At 37.3% G+C, this 22,999-nt stretch overlaps 1 protein-coding gene across 3 annotated transcripts in view; it reads left to right on the top strand.

Moving 5' to 3' along the window:
• Nucleotides 1-22,999, top strand: part of LOC131690057 (IQ motif and SEC7 domain-containing protein 1) — a 273,302-nt gene that overhangs the window by 209,439 nt on the left and 40,864 nt on the right. Inside the window, exon 1 of one of the 3 annotated variants that reach the window (XM_058975527.1) lies at nucleotides 19,795-20,656. The exons of 1 other annotated variant lie outside the window; for it this stretch is intronic. In XM_058975527.1, coding sequence (XP_058831510.1) covers nucleotides 20,634-20,656 — 23 coding nt within the window. In that variant the 5' untranslated portion in view covers nucleotides 19,795-20,633. Of the gene's footprint in view, nucleotides 1-19,794; nucleotides 20,657-20,726; nucleotides 21,207-22,999 lie in introns of those variants that run through there. One more of the 3 variants, XM_058975526.1, reaches the window with a different exon arrangement.

Below are 22,999 nucleotides of genomic sequence, written 5' to 3' on the forward strand. Positions count from 1 at the left end.
TTTAAACTCTTTGTAAACCCTATAATGCACTTGTAGTTTGCTATAAAACTTGGGTGATCCAGACCAGCGATTCTCAACCTTTCTCGTACCATGGATCCCTTAGAAAGCACCTTGGGACCCCTACGGTAAAATATCGGCTTCATATGTTATCAATAATCAATAATATCGGCTTCATATGCTAACATCGGCTTCATATGCTATCAATATATTATTTTCAGTCTATTAGAAAACAAGACTTGAAATTTCAATATCCACTTAGAAAATATATTTTTCTTCGCGAATCCCCAGCATCGACTTCACGGCCCCTAGGGGTCCACAGACCCCAGGTTGAGATTCACTGATCTAGACCATCGGTTCTCAGCCCATTTATTGAGTGATAATTCTTTCAATTTTTATATTGTTTGTGATCTTATGCGTAATTACGATGCTTTTTGCTGTGATGGTTAGTCACAGGAGTGTGGTTTCCTAATTTATGAAATTTAATACCAGGCTGAATACTTAACTGGTTATATATTCCAAATATGCCTTACAATCTTACAATTATTTTTCTCTTCCACACCCCATGTTAAGAAAGTCAAAAACTAAAGCTAGGATAACTCGTAAATCCACTATAGGCCAGGTTGGAAAATTAGAACGGAAAATGTCGATCAAAGAACATTCCAAAATGGAATGAAATGAGCATCACAAATCAAGTAATTGTTCCAGGAAAAATTAAAATCATTATAATAACAATAATCTATGAAGTTATACAAAAGACAACGCACTAGAACTTCCTTTGCGCTAAATAGGTAAATAATTTTTTTCAATATATTCTAGGACCACTCCAATAACAACTTAAAAAATATAAAAACCTATTACAAGTAATTACTTTGTCAAAGATACTGTGACACTAATGTGATCTTGACGGTCAACATACATTTTTCGTTCAAAATTTCTAATCTGACCCATAGTGAATTATCAAAGCAAAACTTTGGTACCACATTCCATAGCGAACCTTGACCGTCGCCAGATTTTACAACCGATTCCTAATGTTCAAGACAATCGCAGAGCTAGTACTATGATCCTACTGACCACTAGGAATCGATTTCTAGTCCTACTAGAAAAGCCTACTGCAAATTTCAATAACAGCGAACTAGTTTAACTCTCTCCATTGAAAAGTTTGCCATTGAGAAAAAAAATGGCCGCCCATTGTAACTAAGCTATTCCACATCGAACGTCGCCGCGAACGGATTTCGTTGTTGCGATCCCGCATGGACCAATGTGACTGCAGCAGATTTTGTCGCCTTATCAAATGATAATGAATGAAAGCGTGGCAACCAAGCGTGGTAAACATTTATTCAATTTATAACTTTGAATTTATTTTACACATCTCTAGACATCAATATATTGCAATTAATGCAGACTACAATCTATGAAAGAAATTTTTTTTTTGAAATTCTTTGAAAATATTTAAAAAATATCATGAACATACGAAGAAGTTAATATCCTTGAATTCAACGTAATGACATTCCAATCATTTTTATTTAATAATGGGACAAGTGCTGCAACAGCCATGTTGGTCCATGCAGGGTTACGGCAACGCCTTTATGCCTTCAATTCGTTGTTCGAAATCCGAGAAAGATGCGGCAATAATTATGTAATTGAAGACTTCACAATACAATCACTATTTATCAGTTTTCCCAAATGAACATCGAACACAATGTTCGCTCAAGTTCTGTGCTCATCTTATACCCACATTTCGTGTGCAAACTCGAACGCGCTAATGCGTACCAAAACACGAGCACATGTTCGTCTGCACAACCGAACCCCATGTACGTACGCGGTGTTCGTACACACAGGTTTTTGATACTAGTTCTCTCTTTCTCTCACTCATCATCACTAGCATTGACTGTGTTGCACATTATTCGCTTGGGTTTGGTGTTCGATGCGAACCTGTACACAAAGGCAAGGCATGTTTAAGGTTGAACGCGTGCACGAAATTTTGTGCACGGGTGTAAACTTGTCGATGTTCATGGGTAGACTGCTATTTATCGCACATAAAATTTGGCATTAATATAGAAAAAAATGACAATTATATATTGATTTCTTTCTCCGCGAACAGTTGAATAAGGTATCGAGTGTTATTCGCGCGCGTTGTTACTCCTCCGGAGATCGCGTAAATGGCTCACTGAACTAGCGGCCGCTAGTGCTTAATGACGGTATAAAATAAGCACTACCGAAATACCTGAAAAGACCAGCATTTTATGTCGAATATATAATCGATGACGCTAATTTTTACACTAATTACTAGAACAAGATTAGAAACGATAAGTACAAAAAGAAACTAACCTGTCACCTTTCAAGTCAATAATTAAGCTACAATGTTTTAATACTCACGAAGAAATTTATTTATTTATTTATTTATTTATTTATTTATAATTGATATCAACAGACACAGTGTGGTCCTAATGATAATTTCTTAATCTATTTAAAAAGTCAAATTGTAATCTGCTACGTGGAATGTGAAGATCGAACTCGGATGACACTCTGTTGAAGGTCCGCTGCAAACCAATGATGGTACTGTTTACTCCATAGTTAGTCCGGCGAAGAGGTAATCGGAGGAATAAATTATTGCGAAGAGCGCGGGGGCGAACGTTCATATTTATCGCACTGAGAAGCTCGGGGCAGTCAATTCGATCTTGCAAAATATCCGACATCGTCATAGCACGGAATAGATCCCGCCGCACTTGCAATGTATCGAGTCCAATAAGCAAACCCCGGCTTTCGTAACTTGGCAGCTGGTGAGGGTTGCTCCAAGGCAACCGACGAAGGTCAAACCGAACAAATCGGCGCTGTACTGTCTCAATTCGATGGACACCGTTAAGATAATGAGGGTTCCACACAACTGAACAATATTCCAGAGTTGATCGAACGAGTGAGCAGTAGAGAGATTTCAAGCAGTAAATATCTGAAAAGTGCTGAGATATTCTCATTATGCGACAATATAGCTGATATGCTGTTTAAACGTCAGTTATTCATCGAGAAAAACTCCGTGATCTTTGACACAATTCGCTATGTCAATCGTGGATTCAGCTAGACAGTTCCTCGAGAACGTAATGACCGTACATTTCTTGGGGTTTAGGGTCATTCGGTTGAACTCGCACCATTCCGCACAGGTTACCAGTTGGCGTTGAAGGAAAGCTGCATCATCAGTATTCCGGATTCTATGGTATAACTTGAGGTCGTCGGCGAAAGACAACCGTGGTCCTTCTAAACAAAAGTTGACGTCGTTGAAATACAGAAGAAAAATCAATGGACCGAGATGGCTGCCTTGTGGAATACCAGATGAAGCAAACAACTCTTCGGATACACAATCACCTATCTTGACTGCTAGACGACGATCACTGAGATACGATTGCATCCAACGGAGAATATTAGTACCAAAGCAAAGTCTATCCAACTTTGCCACTGCAATAGCGTGATTAATCTTGTCAAAGGCAGCTGAAAGGTCCGTGTAGATAGCGTCAGTTTGAAGTCCGTCCGACATGGCATCTGTAACATATGTTGTGAACGACAGAAGATTCTTAGATGTTGAACGTTTCGGCATAAATCCATGCTGAGTCTCGAAAATATGGTTAATATGACAATCAATAATATAGTGCATGCACAACTTCAAAGCAAATGAAAGTATTCAATATAATGAGAACAATTATTGTAATTTAAATTAATTAATTTATGGGATTAAAAGTAAACCAATGAATATGACAATGAAGCATATGTTTTTCGTGCTGATATGACTGCTGCAAATTGGTAACTGGCTTCTGATTCTTCTCGCGAACTGTTAATTCTCAACCCTAATATAGGATTCAACAGTCATTATTTCACTCAGGTAACTTCATGCGTATTCCTCACGCACAATACCCAGTGGATTAGTTTCCTGGTTGGTCAAATAAACACTAAACAAACAAACAAAATAGTTCGATCAATCCAAAGAAATGTCAGCTCGATTGGCATCAACCGGCGGATACGTGTTCCCTTACAATGCCATCAAATCAAAGAACATTCAAAATTACATGCGACAGAATATGTGCAATTCTGAATATAATAAAATGAAGACTACTTAATTATTTGCAATAAAATAAGATCGGAAAAATTAGTGGCATAACCAAGGTGGTTCATTTTCAAAGATAGCACTGTTGATGAATCACGTTATAAAATAGGTGATAAGAGATGCGGACGAAAATAGCTGACCACCGCCTTTTGGCATGAACTAGTTTTCTGAAAACACCAACAGTTATCATGAATACGAGATTTTTTAAGCATGATAACAAGAACTTTGAAATCATGATTTGTTTTCTCACGAATTTGTTAACAGATTTTCCCCGTGATCAAAATCAACGTAATCATTTCTAAATCCAAAAACAAACAAAAATATTTTTGGCAACTTTCCACCCAATGGTGAATTGTTCCGCTGGCGGTTTTCACGGTGAAAATGCTAGGCAATGAATTTTCTCTATGTAAATTATCAAAAAAATCTCACATTTAGTGTCAAGTATGGACGATTTGGTTAATAATTGTAAGCAGGCACTCCCCACGGTGCTAGGAATCGACTCAGGCGTGAGCCAGTAAACGTTGTTCAAGACAATCCAATGAACATGACATTTTCTCTTCCGTGCATTCAATAAGAGTTAGTCTACTATACATACGAAAGAGTCTATATTTAGATTCGAATAACTTGTTAAAATCAACGCTTGAATATTGATTCTTTTACATTGGCAATAAAATGAAATGGAGCAGTCGCTGAGTTCACCTGCTCTACCATGTATACTTTCACAACTATTGGCGTCATCTATCTGTGGTGCTGGGTGTTCGTTGAAAGGCACTTAACATAGTTATTTTGGTTTGAATGGTCGCTGTAGATTTAGTCCTTGCTGATTGAACTTTAGTTTATTTGACATAGTAAGGGCCGCTCACATCAAAATTTGGACAGTTTTAGGTTGGTTACTCAGCCAAACTACCGTTTTTGCTCTTGACCAATACATGGTCAAAGGTAAATCGTAAACACATTGTTTTGACAAGACCATTTATTTTTCAACTTGGCGTCGTTTGAAAATTGCAATTTTACGATGAAACAAATTGCTTCAAGAAGTTCAAATCCCTTTCTGGATCTAAATCTTACTCCGCAATTTGTAGAAAAGAGGAAGAAAAGTATCTTGCATGGCAAGCTATATGTTCTTGCAGGTATAACTCTCAAAGAAGAGGTACCATAAACGGTGAAATTCATAGGCAGGAGCGTCCCAAAAATGATTAATACCTTATCTAAAAAAGCGTTGTTCTGGCAATATTTGGCAAGCTGTTATAACGCTAAGGAGACGATTGCATGTTAAGAACAGAAAATATTGTTTATGTTCCTAAGGATTGTAATCCAGCTAACTGTACTAATCTACGTCCGATCGACACATATGGGTCGATTGTAAAAGGAAACCTTAAGTAGCTTGGCGAAGAAGTGTAATTGATTCCAGAATTTTGTTTCAAGTAGCTCAGTGCTTCGAAGAACAATGGAAAGGGTGCTGTGCAAAGACTAAGTGCACACCTGGAAAAAATCATGTAAATTTACGTCTCTTGACCCTGACATATACGAGCATCAAAAATGACGTAGTTTTACGTGTGATTGTAACTGTACACGACGTTGAATTTCGTAAATCGCGTAATTTTACTCGAAATATGGCGTTTGTTTTAATATTTATAAATGTTATTTTATAGCACGGCTCATGTAAAGTACATCTTGCATGTAAAATTAAACCGAACATGGTTCACGGTGTGTTTGGTAGAACAATTTTATTCGAAAAAAATCGGCATCGCTAAAACTTCGGCATATGATAGAATGGGCTTTTCCCTTTCATTTGAAAGTAAAATTAAAATATTCTGTCTGGGCTCCAGAACAACTTTTTATTTTACAGTTTTTTGTTTCAAAACTTAGGGTTTTCAAAGATACTAGTTCACATTTTTGCCCCTAGGTGGTACTTTAGACATTCAAATATTACCAAAAGTGAGAATCTGATAGACAATTTCATTGTGTACAACTTTATAGAAAACTACATTACGATCCAAAATTGCCAGAGAAAGCTATTAAATTTTTATCAAAGTTTCTAGATTCGCAAGGGGGCCTATTGATTAAGAAGCTTCATTCCAAAAATATTTTCATTTGTTAAAAAATGGATTGCCTTATTTTAGCAGTGTGCTCAGAAGAACCTGAATGCTAGTAAAGTCCCACCTTTAAAAGGAAAAAATAATTCCAGATTCCACCGTTTTATGCGCACCAATATTTTAGGAGCAAGGAGATATAGAGAAGAGTCGATAAAATTTGAACGAAATTAAGACTCTTTTGAAAGATGCTGGGTAATGCAGCAAAAAGAAACAGTTTTTTTTTCTGTCACAGATATATTTGTTTCTTCTGTTTTATTTCTTCACTCATTCTGGAGTATGCTTGATGTAATCTTGATTCAACCTTTTTGCTCGTTAGCATCTTGTGGGATATATTTGGCCCAAATTTTAACTTTATATTTGATCAAACTTGATTAGATATTCAGTCATTTGATTTGGATTGAGAATCCCGATTGACAGTTTCATGAAGGATAGAAAAATAATTCGATGAGATTTATGTTCAAGTTTGTTAACTTTTGGGAATCGCTGTTCATTGAACAGAAATCGCAATAGTAAATGAGAAATAAAGATTTTGTCTATTGTACGAAGATAGCGATCTCAATATAAAAGTAGATATAGGAAATATCACCTGTACCCGAAAGACGTGTTGCTGTTAATGTCTCCAGATTCTGAACTGAACTGGCAACTCTGTCTTCTTGATATGTTGTCTTTGCTCTTATCCCATATTATGAGGGAAACCTTCAATAAACAGACTTGTATTCCTTTGAGAATTTACTGAATGTATGGTCCAGCCTGATATTTTGTTGTTCGTTTTCTGTTGTGATCCGTGTTCAACGAGTAATGCCTCCGGAATTTCTTCTTAACGGAAATTATGAAACTTGGTTTTGTTCTTTTTTCTAAGAAAAAAGATTTGGAAATAAAATTTGAGGACAAGCAAATTCTGCATCTAAAAATTCTGATGAAATGAATCTACCCCAAAAGATAACAAACATGGATCCAAAACTCGAAGAGTTTTTTTCTCATTCAATCATCTTTCTTTTAATGTTGATAAAGACAAACAGGATTCTCAACCCAAAATTGCAATAAAATCCGTTGCTTATTACAATGACCCGAACTGTCTGTTTTAGTTCATTCGAATATAAAGCTTTGAATTTAAGCCAGTTGTATTTTACCAGGCAGGATAGAATCAGGAAGAAGGGTCATTCTAGTTTACATTAGTCTAGGAGATAGCTAAAGAAAAGAAATGAAAAAGGCATTATAAAATCCGTTACTACATTAATCAACATCTTGAAAAGGTATAAGATTATCGAATACATTTGGTCAACACCTTTCCACACCTCCTTGTTCATAAAGTGTCATTTTCGCCCAAGACCCGGAGGAATCTGAAAATATATTTTTTCTACTGAGAATGAGACTTTGTATACATTGAAATTTATCTGAATTTATTGTTCATTTAAACCCAACATTTTTTGTAAGTCCTTGTTAATCGGCTTCTTAATAATAGGTCCCGCGCACACCTAAAAACTGATAAAATTTTAATAACTTTCTAGGGTGATTTTACATCGATTTATAGCATTCTAGGAAGTTGTAGTTGTTCATCAGATTCTCAATTTTAGTATTTTTTGAATGTCTATAAAACGAATTAGTAGAAAAAATGCGAATTAATTTCATTAAAAGCTTAAGTTTTCAATCAAAAAACTCTAAAATAAAAAGTTGTTCTAGATCCTCCGACAGAATATTTTAATTTTACTTTCAAATGAAAGGGAAAAGTCCATTCTTTCATATCCCGAAGTTTTACAGATGCCGATTTTTTTTAAATAAAGTTGTTCGACAAAGACACCGTGGGTTATATATCCTCATTTCGTGAATTACGGTTTGTCAAATTTTATCCCATTTGGAATTACGTCAACAATAAAATTCATATTTTTGGCGTGTGCGCTCAACAGCTTATGCAACCAAATTCATATAAAGTAATACACATTTTTGATATTTATGAAACCCACTTATATACTATATGAAACAAAAAAAATTATGAAGAACTTAGAGTTACTATTTTATAGCAATATTGTATGTCCGGATTTTTGTGTGAAATGCCATTATTCACCTACTCCTTTTCACCCCTAAAGGCATTTTGTAATGCTAGAACAACATACTAACCAACCTTTAAAATGTTCTTATTTAGCCTATTTCCGTCGAGCTGAAACTGCAAATTCCTCCACTGACGCGACACAAAATTTATCACACATGCGTACATTTCACGCCTCCCGAAAAGTCCCCCTATTTGTCGAAAACAAAATTTCCCTATCAGCCTGTTACACTGCTATCCATCCCTTGTTCCACTTGACTCTTCCTATGGAGCTGCTCCTGCTGCCTGGTACATACAATAATACTCGTCCTTCCTAATTTTTGTGCGACGATGATTGCAAATTTGCCTGGCGAGCCCAGCCAAAAACTCATAAAACCAACTTTGGCCCGGCACAGAAGATGTTTATTGCAGCTTTCGTTCGCCTAGCTGTCCCCGCAATCCTTGTTTGGAAAGAAATTAAACTTGGTCCTTTCCATGTGGATATCCGCTTAGCCAGCCAGCAGACCCTGTGTGCCCTGTGCTATTATATATGAGGCTCAGCTGACATTCATCCCGGTATATCCCTAAAGTAAATATTGTTTCGAGGCTGCCATAAGCGTTTTATTGGACGGGATGCATAATGCGGTGTAAGTGCAAATGTTTGCCCTGAATCGAATTCTACGTTGGGCTGGTGGCAAGATGAGACGAGAAATTTGCGATTTTACCCTTGCAGGATTATGGCTTAATTTTGCTGAGCGATCTGTAGAACAACATTTAGCTCATACGTATAGCTTGTCGGTTAGCAGGTTCGGTGAAAATAAGTATTGCCACAATGTCGCCGAGTGGCAGGCCTCAAACCGATTCCTTGGAGCATCGACTAAATGCGTTACCATTACACACAGGTCATATTTTTTGGGGCGACTTCGTAAGCTATCCACATATCACTCAACCTTTGTTTACGTTCAATTTTTATCTCAATCGAACACAACACGTTAGAATATGTATTGGATTCCAAAAGTATTTTTCTTAATACTGTTTGAGTTATGAACCAATGTGTTTTCCTTGCAGCGCTATAGGCACCATTATTTTTTCTTATCGAGGCTTATTACAATTCACCCAACCTATTAACAATAGTCTAATCGCGCCAGAAAATTATGCTGTTACTCCCTAGGGAGTAAATTAGATTAAGCCAGAGTCGTGCGCAATACTTAACTTTCATAAGTCGGATTCGTGTGTTTCGTCTTCGTCTCGTAGCTACTGATGAGACTGACCGTCAGCTAGACAGTAAATCCAACTAATGTGTACGGTTAAAACGATTGGTTGCGGCTGACATCTCTGTTAGTACAAAACAGTCTGGTTTGCTGATAATACTATACTGAAATTGAATTAGTTGTGGTTTGTTGACAAGATTGTAGCGATACAGAAATTTTTCGGATTTAATATCTGCCAGCTACTGATGAGACATATTCGAAATTCGAATAGAAATTGAAATTCGACGAGGAATTTGAGCAGCTCTAAATTGATTAAAGCATGTCAACTTACGCTGGCTTTGACGAATTGTTGTCCTAAAAAAATAGGATCTGGCAGCACTGCCACTTAAATTGATCAAAATAACTTTAGTTCTACGAATATTACTAATAACTGCTAGTACTCAAACGAAAGCATTGCTTGCACAAAACAAGAGTTATTGTTAGATTTTATAAACATCATGGGCATGAAGGAGTTAAGCTGTAAAATCCAATAGAAACGCAGTTTGCTGATAGAACGGATTATCTAACAGCAATCGACTAATCCACCTGAGGCAGCTAATGCGAGAAATATGTCCGACCAAAGTTCTCGAAACTGCTCTCATCCTCACAATAAATCCCATAGTCAAGTCGCTAGCTCCTAATAGCGAATAATAATACATACTTTCCACATTCAACCACGTAAAAGTTTCCCCCTTCAAAATTTTATACTCTCTAAAACGGTTGAAATTATGTATATATACATACATAAATCCCTTACACCAGGACCGGCTTTGAAGCATTCCTTCACTGTTTTGCTTTTCATTTTCTGCCTCTGTCGCTCTATATTGTGCTACCGCGGAAACCTTCATCTAGGAATCGCACTTTTTTCTGCTTCTTGGTTTCATACACCTTTCCCCGGCTGGTATCTTCCTAAGCACTTACCCAATTCTGTCGCCGAACTGATTCATTTTCTGGCGCTATCGAGGGAGCAATAATGCGAAAGCTGGTGGTGAATTGTTGACCAGTATCATCTGCTGAATTTTACGCTAGATGGTGGTGGAATTTAGCACCTGGACTCAATCTTTTCTCAAGAATGCCTAATGTTTGTAAGGATAGTAAAATAATAACAATTCTGGAGAAAAATTAGATTAGGTCTTTGGGGTCTTCTCTTCTATTCATTACTCGATTGTTTCAACATTCACTACTCAACTGTTTGCATAATTTTCCTTGTAAAAATCGTTGGAAATAGTGCAACAAGAGAAGCACTCAATGTTACTTACGGCCTAATCAAAACTTTCTACAGTATTATTATTATTGTTATTATTATATTCGCGACAAAATAGTAAATTAACGCTTTCATAACAGAATTATCTTTGAAACACAAGCTCAGCACCTGCGAGCCTGTGCCAAATGCATCTCGCAGCTAGGTGTGTATGGGGGTATTTAGAAACAGACATCGCTACCATTGCCCTTGCGACGTCAGTCTGTTTTTGAAGTATTTTTCCCTATTTCCACTTATTCGCAGTACACATACACACATTCACACAAACCCTTGCTCTTTGCCGTTGAAATTTGTACTCTATTCTCCCCAATTTCGCATCTTACATTGATTTTCTATTACTGTTCTTATGTAAAATTAGTTCTATCGCCAGAATAAAACGTTAAATTTTCAAAGTATTCATGCACTATATTTCTGGAAGGAGGAAATTGAATTGGATTATAAGCACAAATTGTGTTTCTGTTTTGGATCTGAAACGAAGTTGAAACATAATCCATTACTTATTTTTATTGATAATTTTTCGTCACAAGAGTTTGAAAAAACAACCAGCGCCAGCTAGGAGACAAGAAACGAGCAACTCTCGAGTACTTTTTCAAATGGACGTAAGTAACAATGAGAGATTCTCTTTGAGGTCTTTCTCTTCTGTTCATTACTCGGCCATTTCAACATTTACTACTCTACTCTTTGCATAATATTGTAGTAAAAACCGTCGGCTTTCGATATGTACTGGAAAATTAGTACAAAGTGTTGTAATGACGTCGTAATAAACGAAAGAGAAAGTAAACAAAGAGAGGCTCTCAATGTTACTTACGTCCATTTGAAAAAGTACTCGAGAACTGGTTTCTCTAGCATAATGTGCAAATTGAAAAAACCAATCTAAGCAATCGACGAATGCCTCAATCAAGGAAGCACACCGAATGACCTTCAGGCCTTATTAGGTGATGTTGAAAATACTTCACCGCTGTGGAAAAAACTCCCCGCATGTAGTGGTAAATTGTCTACGAAAAAGAGAGTTGACACAATAAATATGCTCGTAGTATAATTTATTTATTGTAACAAATAAATAAATAAAAAACACAAGGCTCCGTTAAGCTCGCGCAGTCGTGTGAAAGGTAGGAACAGCTACTAATCAGAGCTACAAAAACGATAAGAAACTAAGTTTGTCTTTGAAATATTTGAAATCCAAATATGTTCTTTGGCATAATGCCCCACTAAATTCTGAATAATATGTCGCATTGTTGACTCAGCAGCCATCCTGTTCTAACCTAATTAAGAGTTTTTGATAATTCTAATATTGTTCTTTTCGAAATAAAATAAAGCTGCCTTTTCTTACATTATCGTGTATGCCCATGGCTTATTATTGCTCTTGCGAGTCAAAATTGTGTATTCGACTTCGGCATAAGTTTGTTTGCTAGTGACGTTGGCTGTTAGTTGTGAGATGCTAGACGCAGTATTCTTCGTGTAAGCATTGGTTGAGTAGTTGTTCGCGGTTTAGCAGATGTTATCGACGGCTGTATGTTGTTTCTTATTGCACTTAATGACGCAGAGATTTTCAGTAGTGTTTTAGATTATTGCAGAACTTAGATGTATTTAATTGACTGGGCCACAGTGGAACATTCAATACACCAAACCTGATCAAAATTATTTTGAAGATTTTTTGCTTAACAAACCACTTATAACTTAATAAAAAGAGTATTGGAGGGTTCAGGCAGAAAAAATATTCGAATCAATCTACCCTAAAGTGATATTTTACTTTCCTGGCTATTGCATTCATGCATTTAGATAAAATATATGAATAGTTTAAATTATATGGATAGTTCTGAAAAGAAATCTGTACGGAACTTTTCGAAAGGATTGTTGACCTGGCTCATATTAGTAGTGGAAAAGAGTACTGTGACAATCCGAAATAATCTGCTCAATTTGCACATTCCCCACGTAGTTCGGAGATTAAGAAGCACGTCTCAAAACTTTAATGGGTGTTTTGTAGAATATGATTATTTTCTAGTCCATTCTAGTCTACATACACGCAGGAAAGGGGGAGGATCCTGAGAAATTGAAGACATTCGCTTACAATTTTTCTTGTCAATGTTAATGTTTGTGGCACATATAATAAGTGATACAGCATACAAAATGAAGATGATGCAAAATTATACGGCAATCAAATTATTCATTTAATGAAGAATTTAAACAACGAATTATTTTGAACTTTGCAAAAGAAGAAACGTGGACAACCGTACCGACTGTTTTAATTTTATGGGAGTTTGATAAATCGTTGGGAGTGACTTGGCTAAGAGGGTTAATATCATTCCTTTGGTCATCCTGGGATGGGGCAGATGTATTAGCCCTGTCCTGTCTAATGAGCCTAGCTTATAATATAATATAATATAATTATATTCGATATTCTCGCGCTGCTTTCATCAGAAATTATAGTAGCATATGTTCGTAAAGAGCAAATGGCATCTGGCTTTTGATGATGTATCAATTGAGGTTCTCTCGGATAAACTTCATCAACGCGGCCTTTCACTAAATTTTGAGTAACTATTTGTGCAACTTGTTGTCAGAAAAACACTTGAACGCCCACCCCAATACGACAACTTCTCGAGTAAGGGTTTTTTCACAAAGCCCGCTTTTGTACAAATGTCTACATCAATGATATTGATCAATATCTTTCAATTCAACTAACAGGTAACTGCTTCAAGATACCTTGGACATTTGGGATGTAAAGTTGGGAATCGAGCTCCCCATGGAGAAAACCGAGATGGTCGTTTTTTTCTAAGAAGCGTCCTGGAGCGGTGACAATATTTCATTACCCTAAGGTATCGACTATTGGATGTAAGTCGGGATTTTAATCGCGTGGCGACCAGGCTTATGTCCAATCACTATGCGATCGATGGTCATCTCTGTCGTATTGAGTTTACTGAGAGTGATTTTTGGCGTTTTTTGGCGAGAGATATCAAGACATCGAACACGATGTTTGATCGCGTGCGGAATATCGAATTGCTAGTTCCAGTTTGTGACATTTTGGCAAACCGAGACTTCTCTTATATGTTGCTGAAGTACCATTTTTTTAAATCCATAAATATACCAATTTAATTATTTTTCATTTAGTTCGTTTATTTGATAAGGCATTACGTTAGCTTGAAGATGCCAATTCCATCATTTTGCATTTAAAATTTCTTAAATCTAGGGAATTACACATAGAAATATATATATTTTTGATTAGAAACTATGAGAGTTTTACAGCTATCTTCAAGTTAGAGGTACAAAACGATATACAAGTGGAGATAATATAATTTTATTAAAACTAGGGGAGTCACTTAGAGCTTTTTTACAACCATCTTAAAACTAGGAATACCGTTGAATAGACTAGGGGGTGATTGAATTGTGTTAAGATTAAGGGAGTTGATTAGAGATATTTTTATGAATAGTAGTGCAGTAGGGAATTTTAACGAATTAGCAATCAACATAACATAAACACAGGGAGGGTAAATATGCTTCGAGAAGGTAGGTTCCTCCAAACGATCTCGTAGTACGGCTCAGATGTGGATCTACAATACACCGAGTTGCGGAAGATCTGTATATTGATGGTTTTTAGGAAAGTGTATACGAGAGATATAGATGATCTCCTCGGATTGTCAGTACAACCCAAGCCGGGACATTCGGTGATCTTCCTCGGGCCCGAAGGGAATCCACTAGTTGAGATCTGGGAAAATAATACTCGGCGCATGCCCAGACAATATGTTCGATATCGTGATTACCGTCGCCACAAGCTCAGATGAGTTCCTAACGTGTAGTGATTGCGCATGAGCCGAGATATCACACGAATGAAATCGCGACACACATCCATTCCTCTAAATCAAGGCTTCGTTGATACCTTAGGGATGATAGAATGTAGCCATCATCCCAACTCTCCATTGCTCCAAGATGTCTGCCAATTTTCTATCGTCTTCTGGCGAGAGATATTAACAAATTCATTGAATCTGATTGGTCTTTCGTTGATGTCACCTTCTACAGCGCCTGCCTTAGCTAAAGAGTCCGCTTCTTCATTAACCGAAATGGAGCAATGCGATGGGATCAAGACTAAGGTAATCTTGTACGATCTTAAAATTTAGTCCAGGGCCGTCAAGAGCCGCACCGAGCTTCGGGACTTCAAATATTGACGGGCCCTATTATAGATAACTTCTTATTTGAATATCGATTAGGGCAATTGTACGATTTTAACGTTTCAAATCGATCCATTTTTATACAAATAGTTTATTGAATACAGCTCAATGGGTTAGCTTAACGGAACCATGTTTTTTTATAAATTTTAAGGATGAAAAAATTGAAATTTTGTTCGTAGCCGTTCTGAACCGTTCTGTCAGGTCTTTAGAAAACTGAAGAAGATTCAGCCGTTTGGTCTTGGGCTCAAAGAAGACTACAATCGGGCCAGTTGAGAGTTCTGGGTAGCGTTTGGGCCGGGGGAGGGTGTAGCCGTAGGAGTTGAACCGGATTCATCCTTTATTTGTCCACCCGGAAAGGGATCCATCGAAAACGTCAACGCACGGGATAACTGCGTCACTTGTCACTGGCTGAGAAATGTGGCCGTGAGAAACAGGTACAAAGCAAACTGAGACAAAACGTATAATCGTCTATTCACACAACGCACAGAGATTAAAATACACCCCTAATGTCTGAGAGTTACGCTACGAATGAACATTGGGGTGTGTTGTCTCACTGTTCTAGCGATACACCTCGAAGTTGCACATAGCATCACTACAGCTTCATGTATCGTTGTCATTAGAAATTTCATCGACATAAGAGGATCCCCTCTGGAGATATTCCACGATCGCGAAAAGAACTCAATTGGAGCAAGCCGTGAATTGAAATGCCACAGCAAATAGACCTGAACAAGCTAATTATTCAAATCACCACACCAGACAAAAAAAGAGTCGTTCAATCCACGCACTTCTTCGAGACATAAATAATAATCAATTGACAGACTGAATTGCCGGTAAACGATGAATTATCATCAACGCTAATCTCGAATAATTTCGTACACGGGTCGTCAGACAATTCTTAGCCCTCACTCACTTACGAAGACAGTAGCGACGCCTTCAACCACACATGAAAGATTTCACAGGTTCTAGAAACGCTAGATAGCAGCTTACCTGCCAACCCTGACACGAAGAGCAATGTGGTGTTGTCCTGCAAAACCCACAGAAGTTTGAGACATTGTTGTGTTGGTAGGCAAGATACTTCCGATGAACTGCTTGCAGAAAGGTAGAGCAATCAGCACCATTCGATCTAAACATAGGTAGGCTCATTGTGCTCTACTACAAACCGCAGCTGAAATACTGGAGAAGCTAGCACAATACAGATGGCGCCTGTGGTTGAGTGCTAAGCCTGGTCGCTTTTTACCACAGTTGGTCTGGGTTTAATCCCATTTAGATTTTCTGATGTGCAAAATCCTTCGAAAGGGAAAGAAATCCGATCCTGGTCAATGTGTTGAAGGGTCCTTATCTAGGTTTTAGATGATGCAATCACCTCCCTGACGTCTGTTTTAGAGTATAAACATGATGAAATCAACTTGCAGTATCGGACGTCGGCGCTATTGTGAGTACGTCGGATCAATGATCTCGAAGTACTGGGGCAGTCCCGAGTACAACTTTGACCTACAGAAGGTATCCAATTTTCGATAAGCCGCTGTGTAAAACGATGGTGAACTGCAAAAATAGTCTGTGAAGTGCAAATAATGAATCGAATTTCACGTTTTCATTCATATAATAAACCGATCTATAGCTTAAATCAAAATTTGTAGTTTAAAAATTCGTAGGTTGTAGATTGCTTTCTGTCTCTTAAATCAGAACGGAGATTTAAAGCTGCAGAAGGTATAATACCACGGATAAATAAATACTAACCATAATCCGTCTTCTTTTTCGTTGCAATAGCAACAATAAGTTCAAAACGAGAAAAATTGAATCCAATTCAAATCGTCTATAATCTAGACCCTCTTTTATTCATTTTATTCTTAAACGACATTCAATTCGTTTATTCTTGAAAACACATAAGTTCTGATCTTTGAAGATATAAAATTCTTTTTAGAAATTTAGAAACAAAAAATATATCAAGATATTACAAGGAGAAATACACATTTTTTATGTTTGGTGTACTACAAATCTTGTGCAGAATGTAACAACAAAAATAAATAAATAAAAAAACTAAAATAAATGATTGAATGAATCAATATACAAATAATTAAATGATTAAGTAAATAAATTGATTATTTAATTAAATAATTAATCTGCTAATTGATTAATAAATATACAAACCAGTAAATGAAAAAACATATATTAAAAATATCTGATATATTACCGAACTCGTGACATTAGAATAGTTGGAAATGGATAGAGAATGGTGTTAAACGCACGTCACGAAAAAATGGAATTGCTTGAGCCTGCTCAGTGCTCGATGAAATCAAAACAAAGCATTTCCTGCCGCATAACTACAGGAACAAATCAAAACAAGAACGTAATTTTTGTTGCCAGAATTATTGAAAAATTAGGACATAGAATATGCAAAGTTACCAGTTACCTCGAATTGGTTGGAATTTGAAAAAGACTGAATTGTGATTGACTAGATTTGTTGTAACTTATTCGAAACTCTTTAGGAATTCTTTAGGATAAGAAATTGTTGAGAGGTCCTAAAACTACCCGAGAAAAAGGGAAAGCATGCAAAAATGAAGAGAACACATATAACAAATATTCTGAAGTGATGCGTCCACTCGCGCGGGACAGTACAATAACCTCGCTTTAATTAAAATCAGTTAAATGAATGACAATACTTTGACAAGTAATGTAAGAATAAAGAATGTTTTATTGACACTTGTACTGTTTCTACAAAACCACGCCGCTTTGTAATCGTTATTCAATATCGGACAAAGATTTTGTTTCGGTTCATCCCATTAGAGGACCACGGAGATCCTTTACGTTCGCTTCTATGCACCGAAACGGACACGCCGCAACTGCTTACTAAATGCAGCTCCAAGGTTTCCAGCAATTTTATGGTGTCTAGTAGTTGTCTTTGCTATTTGCGGTAGTAATAAGCCTCCCATTTTCGTTTAAATGCAAGGACAATTTTAAAACAGAATTGGATTGATAAGTGTAGCTCATTAAACCATTTGTATCAAATCTGCAATCTAAAAAAAATTAAATTTTATCGAACGTGGTGAATTTGGCACCACTTGTCTCTGGTATATTCAACCTGCACAAAACGTTGCCTAATGCAGGGATGATTTTTGGAACAACTTGTGTCCTTATTCAGCCCTTCGTTATGCTATGAAAACAGATTTGCTAAGCGCGGTATTTCATGCAGCGCGGCCGTTCCTTTGGGGCCGTACACTAATTACGTAAGGCTTTTTTAGAGCTTTTCAACCTCCCCCTCCCCCCAGATAAGAGTTCGTAAGATTTTGGTGAACTCCCCCTCCCCCTACATAAGATCTTATCATGATTATCGTAATTAAAAAATCGAATTGTTAATTCATCAAATAATAAGATAGCGAAAACGATATGTATAGAATTATTACAAGAAAACTCATGACAAAATTTAACTGTAATCATCTGCAGAATTTCAATTGCATGCCAATTTCGCCCAGTAGAAAGAATAACTGTTGTCAGATATTCAGTAACTCCAATTTGGTCCACATGATCTGCTTTGCTATATTCCACTTTTTTGTTGGAGATGAACCACTGCGACCAGTATTTAAATCTATGTGCTATATTCCACTTCCTTTGAATCTATTTTCTTGTGATGTAGAATTTAAAAGAGTTTATACCTCTTCTGGCATGAATTTATTCTGAGTTCCAGCTGTGACGCTTATCGTACGCATAGCTCCGAATTAACCATCTTCGAATTTTCTTGAATTAAAATACAATTCACACTCTGGAAACATTCGACATTCAAGATCTTTCACAACCGCATGTTAGAACATTTTCCAGATATCTTGCGGGTTTGAATCGAACGCTTGAAAAGGACAAAGTTAGTCTAACAACACGAAGGGTATCAACGCTAGGGTATCTTAACTTGGAAGGCATATTGTGACTCCAGTTCCCGAACAGAACAATGTACAACCAAGAGCCAAAAAATTACTCATATTGTTTGATATACAAGGATTATATGGTACAAATGAAAATAGTTCCCTTTTCTTATTAAAAAGAATATTTTCCTTATGGATTTAATTTCTTAAACTTGTTTTATGATATTACGTAAGAAAGGACAAACCCTCCCTCCCCCTCAGATAAAAATTTGTGAGATATTTTGAAACTCCCCCTCAGATAAGAATTTGTAAGATATTTTGAAACTCCCCCTCCCCCCATATGCACATACGTAATTAGTGTATGGCCCCTTTCAATCGGTGAAGGCCGCGTAGAATTTTGGGCAAATGCGCTAATATCCTGCTTCTAAATTCATCTCTTCGCGATGTAAGCTCTACGATCTACCTAAAAGAACACACTTAAAAATATTTACATCTCGCCAGATGCACATAAAAGGAGCGTCATAATTCACTTGAATTTACATTGAAGAACATGTAAAAATGCGCTTTTTCTTAATTTTACATCTCCATTCAACCAAGTTATACATCAAAAGAGACACAATATTTTATTTCACATGTCAAAACATGTAAAATTCCACTATTAGACAGCAAAATGCATCGCAATGTTGTTTTGCGTCCAATGTAATTTTCATTTTTTCTAAGCGTGAATGCAGCAAAAATGTCACCAAAACTGCCATCAACCTATCCCACCCTGCTGTGTGGATTCATTCTCATCCCTTTGCACCGTCTCTACTCACACGCTTGCTACTTTTTCGTATTTTATTGCCATTCATTGTCCCAACGCAGCAGAGAGCTAGCCCCGTAATGATACACTGATGGTTGACTGGCTGGCCGGGAAGCGAACCCCAAAAAATTGGTACGGACGTTCGGTTGTGTTTTCAGTTGTAAAACGAACGTAAACTAAAACGCATGTCTGAAAAGTGGAAGCTCCTGCCAGTCAGTATAGTATGTACGTACGTACCTTGTAGTAGAAGTTCAAGCGCGTGAGAGAAAGAGCAGACGAAAAGCGAACCGAGAACCGTTCCCGGAGCAGCGACCGAAATTTTACCGCGAAGAACAAAAGCAATCTCGTATCCTTGCGCTCGGCTCAGTCAGCCGAAGGATGTCGCCGAACGAACAGCAGTGACGACAGCACTAGCCTTGCGTAGCGAAATAAACCAGCCACCCTCCCGTCAGGATACGCGAACGCGTCACGCAAACAAAGTAGTCGGTTTCATTGTGAAAATTTGAATCGAAAGTGTTAGAAGAAGAGCACGCGGGAGAGTGTGAGTGAATTGAATCTGTGATTTTTTTTTCTATTGCGCCAACATTCGACACAACAAAAACGGAAGAAATTGTATATTTTTGAGGATATTTTTGGAATTTTAAAGTCCCATCAAGTGCTTACACCGAAGGACGATGGAAAATCCTTGTGACCGCCCAGTTAAGCGTGTGTGCTTTTAGGAGTGTATCGATTTTTCGCCTCCCCTTGATTCGGGAAAAACGCTCCCACCGCCCAATCCGTCACAAGCTGACTCGGAATCCGTCTGTTGTGACTGTGTAATAATTTGCACTGTGTATTTATCGAGACACTGTGAACTGTCATAGTATACCGACTATAGTTAGTGACGTAAAATGACTGTGATGTATTAACATTGTGTGACCTGAGTGGAAACAAACTCATTCATGGAAGGATAATAGCGTCCATTAGCGAGAGCAGATAGAAGAGCAACTGCGAGCCAGTGATAGCGAAAACGCAACCGAAGCGCAAGTTCTGTGATAAAACCTTGCTGGCGCTATTCGACGGCCGGAAAAGTGAACCAAAAAAGCAACAACAGAGCGAAAATGCTACTGTTTCAAATATTGAAGTATTGATTTTCGAATACCGTTATCACCGTATTGTTGTTGCATTGATTGTTTGGCCCTGCTAGAGGGCGTACCTGTGTGTGCGTGTTTTCGTTGACTCTATTTTTGTTTAGTTACGCTACCATCCGGCTTTTCTTCCTGTGTTATTCGATTGCCGCTTGTCGCACAAGTTAAGGGAAAAAAACTTTCGTTTTGTCGCTACAAACCAACCCGGAACAAAATGTGCATGCTACCCTCTCGTTAGTTGTAAATACGGGTGTGCGTAAAACGGGGGACTGCAAACAGTAATGGCGGGTGGCGATGTACAACAGCCCGTGTGTAATTGAGCAGACGCTTCTTATCTATTGTTTATTGTTTGTGTGTGCGCTTAAGGGGACAATTTGTGACATAAGTTGTTTTTTGGGACAGTATTAGAACATTAGTTTTAGTTTGTGCTTGTGGTGAAACTGTTTTTGTTTCGGCTAGTATAGATAAGTTTGGTCTGAGAGACTTCTCTACTCGACTGCCAGCAACAATGATTATTTGTATCTCTGGATTTATTATAGGTGGAAGGTAGTGTTACATTTTTTCTTACCATTTATTTTGATTCATTTCCTTGATTGTGTTTTGTTAAGCATTCTTTGGTTGTAAAATTGTGACTTTTCCTACTAAATGACCTTTTTATTTTGATTGTAGAGAGGTTTTAACATTATGGTCATTCGCCTCATTTCGGGTTAGAAAAATCTCTAACCCTAGGTGCGGAGTTGAGAATCGAACCCAGGTGAGCTGCGTGCGAGGCAATCGATTTACCACTACGCTATGCCTGCTCCCTACTAAATGAATGTAAAAGCGGTATTGATCTCATAAGTCAGTAGTTGTATGTTCAATTCGAAACCAGAAAATATTCTCAATGACAGTATGCAATTGTCCTTTCCACTAATAAAACTATAGTAAATCTGGTGAAAAATAACACAAAACTGCGTTAAAACTGGTATACCATACCATTTTATTTTTGCAGCAAACAAAACATTTTTTTGACTTCCAGCACTGAAAAATTAGCTACGCTGTCATTTTTCAGCCGGTTTTCAATTTTGTAATTGCTTTAGAAAGAAGCAGCTGGTATGCTATGTTATGTTGCTATGTTTTTTTTTGAAATACTATGCGGTTTTGGGACAAAATGTTTCATTTATGAAAAATATGTAAATTGCTCAACAGTTTTATAAAGGAACATGATTGCTTCTCTAAAAATTTAAAGAGAAAATTTAATTCCACTTATAGCAACTTGTTAACCATCATAGGGTAACCATACGTCCTGGTTGCCCAAGACATGTCCTGGTTTTTAACGGACTGTCCTGGTGTCCTGGGATGTCGAAGAAATAGTTTTGTTTGTCCTGGTTTTTCACTATGCCTATTTTTTCATTGCTTTTTTAATTCTTGTCCAGGTTGCAGTTACGGTCGACCGCAACCATAACTGCAACTAAACTCACTTTCGCTTTGGGTGCTATTGGAACCGATGGAACGATGGATTTTCCAGAGCTTATTGGCTTAAATCGTCTTTCAATCCGGGACCCTTCGGTGCTTCTGAAAAGAGACATTGACGTTTTGGAGACTCCTTTTCTTCACATTTTTCGAGCAGCTCTTACTGGTTGCATCTTCCCATTTTGCTTGAAATAACTAATGTGAAATAACTTCATGGAGTGCTGTCTCGAGCTGGTGATTATGTAACAACTTTAGGCTCAATGAAAGAAATACTACTTTGATTTTCTTAACACCGATTTATCTGACGATTTTACCGTAGTAAACCATGATATAATACTAAAAAGCGAAAATTTTGAGTTAACGGTAGTTTTTGTGGTTGTGTTGCTCTTGGCTCATAGACCGAGAAAAAAGGGTTGTCATTGAAGATTGCCAGAAGACCACATTTACTTCTACTTCAGGAATATCCCAGGGAAGCTACTTGGGACCGTTGATGTTTCTGCTTGACTTCAATAACGCTAAATATTTTAACTCATCACATATTCCAACCAACAGATTGAAATCTTCGCTGATTGTGGTGTGACGAAAAACACGTGTGTTTAAATCCGAAAAAGTAATCGGTGATCAAATTTCACGAATGACTAAACTCTGCCTGCCAGACCCCTAGAAATGTTCTATGACTTTGGGAGTACACAGCCGTCAAAAGATGTTCATGATTTCAGGAGCTTATACGCGATTTTGTGATTTCTGATCTCGTTACCGTGCTATTTTATTCACGAATTTACTACCAGATTTTTCTGTCAGTCAAATGGGATTTATGTTCATGGTTTCAGGATTTAAGTTGCGATTTTCGCAATTTCTATTCACGTTATCGTGATATTTTAGTCATG

This window comes from Topomyia yanbarensis, chromosome 3, assembly GCF_030247195.1.
Source record: "Topomyia yanbarensis strain Yona2022 chromosome 3, ASM3024719v1, whole genome shotgun sequence".
In the NCBI taxonomy this organism is placed as follows: Eukaryota; Metazoa; Arthropoda; class Insecta; order Diptera; family Culicidae; genus Topomyia; species Topomyia yanbarensis.